Genomic DNA, 5,418 nt, shown 5'->3' with positions numbered 1-5,418 from the left:
ATATATATACACATACACACGTGTGTGTGTGTGTGTATAAAATATTCTTTCCTCTAATTAGTTTAACAATATTGTTAAATGTTTGGAGTTGTTTTGTTAATGATTTGTTTTGTGTTTGAATCTCATCTTTGGAGATGAAAATTAAACGTATTTTCACCTTTAAGGATGTGAAAAATCCCATATCCCTCAAATTATTAACTGGTATCATAGCAGTAGTATCGGCATTAACTTACAGACACCATGTGTCTCTGTTCTCCTACTGACTGCGTTTGTAGAATATTCTTCTCTTGTTGCTGTGCTCTGTGGCTTGAGTAGCGTAATGGCTAGATCTGATGTGACTTAAAATACCGAGCGCATTGCTAACATTTGCTCCTGTGGTCCACTTTCTGGAAGGTTGTTGAATATTTAAGCTTTGAACAAATTAAAAATTTAAAAAAAAAACAATAAAAATCATTGATAAAAGCAAAAAAAAAACAAAAAAAAACAAGGAACTTTTCTCCCCTAATTTTTTCTCCTTGCCCTGTTTCACTTGACCAGCCATGGCTCAATCCGGGGGTCTTTATATATAATATTTTTATATTTTTCTTTTTCAATTATTGTGAACATTCATGAAACCTATTGAATTTATTAGAAAACAGTAATATAAATTTGTTGTATTAATTGAATCCATTGTATATTTTCATTTTCTTCTTTGAATCACGGTTGTTGTCATTGTTGCAGCATTCTTGTCCAGCACTGCATGTCTATTTGTTAAATATGTGAACCTTAGAAACATTTCTATATATTGTCGTATATCTAAGCATGTTGTTGCGGAATGTTTATGATTATTAAGAGCTCTCTTTTTATTTGTCATTTCCATTTGTGAAAAGTCTTCAAGTCTGAAATTATTTACATGTCTTTGAAATGTGTCTGAGGATATTAAGATGCCATACACTGTCTTTGTACAACGCTACTAACTTGCTTCGTCATTTTTTAGTTTTTATTATTTAAAAAATTTTCATAAAATTTTATTTCTTTATATTTCCATTGTGTTGTTTTTTCTTGAAAGATTTCTATAAAATAGTCTAAATTAAATGAGGTTTTCAAATTAAATTTTCACATGCAATTTAGAATTTGGAGTGGATTTAAAATGTTATTGTGATATTCTTCTTTGATGACTTATCAAACAGTTCTTGAAGTGTGTCAGTTAATTTATTGGCCAAATTGCTCATCACAAACTTGAGTTATTAATGACACACATAAACAGAATTGAGAGAGAGGATATATATACTTTATTAGATATTAGTATGAAATCCTTATAAAATCAATAGATTTTTAACTAGTGAAATAATAGACTGTTGAAAATAGCTGAGATTAATCATTTTCCTTTCTCGATAAAATATTGACAGCTGTTGGCTTTTGTTTAAAATTTTGTCTTTTTGTCTAAGGCTCCATGTTGTATTGATGTGTTTATTTTGAAGCTTTTCTCTGGAAATAAGTTTCTTTTGGTTATGATGTTTCATCTTCCCATTTTAGTAAATCTGTTAAATGTTTTTGTCAACAACATAAACTGCATGTCTATATTGTAATCTTATTTGTTGATCCTACAAAAAAATACTTAATTCTGTCTCTTTAATGTTTATTTTACCACAATGTATTTAGTTTCTTCATCTGCTTCATTACTTTTACATATTCCTTGGCAATTGTGGAGCCATTGAGGGAACTTCAGTATGTTTTCTTGACCGAAAAATAACAGGCAAATAGCCCTCAAACCAGACACCTACTGTCTTGAAAAAGAACACATTGGACAATGTTGTCCTAGATGACCCTGTGGCTATCTAAGTCTGGCCCCAGATGGAACCCCTTCTAAACAACTTCATGTTTGGAATGGTGTTTTGCTAGACGATGTAAACTGATTCAATTCTGTGAAAGACCCCAAAGAATCAGGCAGCAGCAAAAGGCTAATAACACTATTTTGTTACCCTATATCAAAATACACTGCCTCTTTCCAATTAATTTTGAAAATGGTGAGGAATTTTGTAAAATAACTTTGTGATGAAGTGAGTGTTTGAGGTGGTGAGCTGGCAGAATTGTTACCATCCTGGACGGAATGCTTAGCGGTATTTCGTCCTTTCGGGGCCGATAAATTATGTACCAGTGAAACACTGGGGTCGATGTAATCGACTTAATCCCCACCCCCAAGCTGCCCTTGTGGCAAAAATTTGAAATTCTTATTAAGTTAGTGTTTGGAACATAACATGAAGTTTCAGTGGATGGTTTTTAATTTAATTTACTTTAAAACAGGAAGTTGGCATTGTGAAAGCAGTGGTGGTCTTAAGTGGATTGGCATTAAAAGAGTTGAAGTATTTAGTCAGTTTGTGTATCAGACCTACCATCCAAATCCCACATAACCAAATATAGCATAGTTCCAGTAATGTTAAGTGTTCTTTGGTCAATGACATAATCTATAAATTGTCCATAAAAATGCAATGGAGGGCCATTTTTGGAAGTGAACATTGATAGTAAAGTTCATTTCCCATGTGAGATAATGGAACTGACATGTATTGGTTCTTTCCCCCATTCCATTTGTTCAAGAGTTATTTCACTAGCACCACCTTCAAGGGCGTTTTTATGAAAGGACCCTCATAGTTATGCCAAAAAAAAAAAAGAAGTTTCTGGGAGTGTCTTCTCATCCATCATGGTTTTTTGCAAGGTTTAGAAAGCAATCCTCCTTTGAAATTTGTTTTAAATTATCTAAAAAGAAAAAACAAAACTTATCAATTAATCACAAAACCTTTCTCAAGATTGAACATTCTACTTTGACATTTCTATTTTCAATTCCTGTTTAAGTTCAAGGGGTCACACACACACACACACACACACACACACACACACACACACACACACACACACACACACACGCAGTCTCTCTCTCTCTTTAGAAATAAGCATTGTCCATTCTGGAACTTGGCCAGGTGTGTGATTGATCGTTTCTGTAATTTTTTTGTATTGTATTATTTAGGTTGTTGTTCTTGTCAATTGTTGTTGTAATGTGGTCTCGTTAAGTCCTTTTTTTTCAAACACTCGTTATTTTAGGATGTCAAGACAAAGCTGTTCCCCAAATACCATTTTTTCTGTAATATTTGAGAATTTAGTCAGAACCTTCACACATTTTTAGAATGTGTCTTTGATGGTGACAAACCTTAATTCTTGAAACGTGGGTCGTATTTTGGTGCAGAGCTAAATATTTCTGACAAGTTAAGCTTCAAGTTGGGCTTATTTGGGTTTCAATTCTTGGTTGAAATTGCTTCACTTATTTTGCTATTTATTCTCTTTAAACTTGAGGCATTACATCTCTAAATTAAGTTATTAATTCTTAATTATTATATTTTAAAAAAAAGACATTTTCTATTGTTCTAACATTAAATGATATAATTTAGATTCTCTTTTAACCATTTTGCAAAATATATATTAATTTGTCTTTTCTTTTTGCTGTTTTTGTTATTTGATATTTTGATTCTTTGGTTTCTGTTCTGTAAAGAATCTCTTCTTGAATTCCATTTTCTCTTCACTTTTTCAGGTCAACAGTTTATGTTGCATTCCCCAACACCACCAACACAGCCTTACATGTCGCCAGTCATGTCACCATACCCTACCCCTCCACCTCACTCTGTCGGGATAGCCCACCACCTACCAAACACGTACACCACATCGGTCGGTCAACCAATTCCGACGGCGACTCCCTACAGTGGTCTTCCAGGTCATCCGAAGCCCGAACTCGCAGGTGTACATCCAAGTATGGCTAATGCTGTGATAACATCGGCAGCGGGGGGTGCTTTTTCGCTACACGGTAACCAAACCAGGACTCAAGAGGAACCATTACCTTCTGGGTACGCCCCTCACCCTCATGCTGTGTCCTCTTCAGGATATGTACCATATTTAAATAGTAGTAATAATATTAACACAAGTAGTAATAATATTAACAGTAATGTTAATACAAATAATAGTGTCACCACGTCTGGGGTAACAAGTTGGCAGTCCCCATCGGGTAGTCCTAGCCGACAGAGTTTGAAAAGCAATCAGAGCAGTCACCATGGGTCCCCTAGCAGCAGCATCAGCAGCATCAGCAGCAGTCCTCCGCATCGACCAAGTAAACAGCCTCCACCTCCTACCACGTCTTCGGCCGATGTACCCAGTCAGTCTGAAGAGGCACCTACAGCGACTGCTGACACAGACACCAGCGAGGAGCCGGCGTCTTCTGCCAATGAAGGATTCTTTGTGTCGTTTGGCAACGAACAGCCTCGACGTCCCAAGCCGAAACTTACCAAGCGCGAGAAGAAAGAAGATAAAAAGGACGAGAAGTTACCCGTTCCACCGGTTTCCAAGGAGACCACTGGGGCGGCCACTCCTCCCAAATTACCGTCACCATCGAAACCTCTTCCTCCACCCTCTGCACCTCCTCCAGTTGTAGAAGAGGAAGACGTACCAGCAGCTCCACCTGTTGCATTTGTTCTAGAAGAAGGGGAAGAATGTGTAGGTTTTCTTCTTCTTTTAAAAATTTGTTTATATTCTGTGATTTCTGAAAGAGTTTTGCTAATGTTTTCACTCTTTTATGTAAATATGCACCAAATGTGTGTGTGTGTGTGTGTGTGTAAGGATTTTCTTACTTAATCCTTGGTATTTATATCATCAAAAGTTACTATACGAGGTGGTGAGCTGGCAGAAACGTTAGCACGCCGGACGAAATGCTTAGCGGTATTTCATCTGCCGTTACATTCTGAGTTCAAATTCCTCCGAGGTCAACTTTGCCTTTCATCCTTTCGGGGTCGATAAATTAAGTACCAGTCATGCACTGGGGTCAATGTAATCGACTTAACCCCTTTGTCTGTCCTTGTTTAGCCCCTTGTGGGCAATAAACAAATAAGAAGTTGCTATACGAGACACCCTGTATATGTCTATTTAAGTATAATAAGACAAGAAGGAAAAGTTCTTGATACAAAGGTAGAATGTTATTTTATGGTTGTAAAATCTGACATTTTGTTACTTAAATTTTTGGATCTTTTTTAAAACGGGGGCCACATTTTTCATCAATGTTTTACGTAGTGTTTTTGGTACCGAAAGACTTTCAAACTTCGTATACTTATCTATTTTGTGTTATAGAACAGAAAAATATTTTTGTATTCGAATTTATTTCATGTAAAAAATTGTCTTATTTCGATAATTTCAACCAATCACTGACGTCCATTCAGCCGATATACATTAAGTGCCGACTACATAAACAAACGATTCTTCGTTTTATTTGCTTTTTTCATTTTAAATTTGCTTTAACCCTAACCCTAACCCTAACTCTAACCCTAACCCTAACCCTAACCGTAGGGTTAGGGTTAGAGTTAGAGTTAGGGTTAGGGTTAGGGTTAATTGTTTCAGAATCGTTTGCTT

At 35.8% G+C, this 5,418-nt stretch overlaps 1 protein-coding gene across 12 annotated transcripts in view; it reads left to right on the top strand.

The window, feature by feature from the left end:
- LOC106869997 (calmodulin-regulated spectrin-associated protein 2) overlaps positions 1–5,418 on the top strand; it is a 52,736-nt gene that overhangs the window by 11,924 nt on the left and 35,394 nt on the right. For all 12 annotated transcript variants that reach the window (XM_052967569.1, XM_052967571.1, XM_052967567.1 and 9 more), the window contains exon 2: positions 3,560–4,512. In XM_052967569.1, coding sequence (XP_052823529.1) covers positions 3,560–4,512 — 953 coding nt within the window. The remainder of the gene's footprint in view (positions 1–3,559; positions 4,513–5,418) is intronic.

Source organism: Octopus bimaculoides, chromosome 4 (assembly GCF_001194135.2).
Source record: "Octopus bimaculoides isolate UCB-OBI-ISO-001 chromosome 4, ASM119413v2, whole genome shotgun sequence".
NCBI classification, from domain to species: domain Eukaryota; kingdom Metazoa; phylum Mollusca; class Cephalopoda; order Octopoda; family Octopodidae; genus Octopus; species Octopus bimaculoides.
This window is presented reverse-complemented; position numbering and strand designations above follow the sequence as displayed.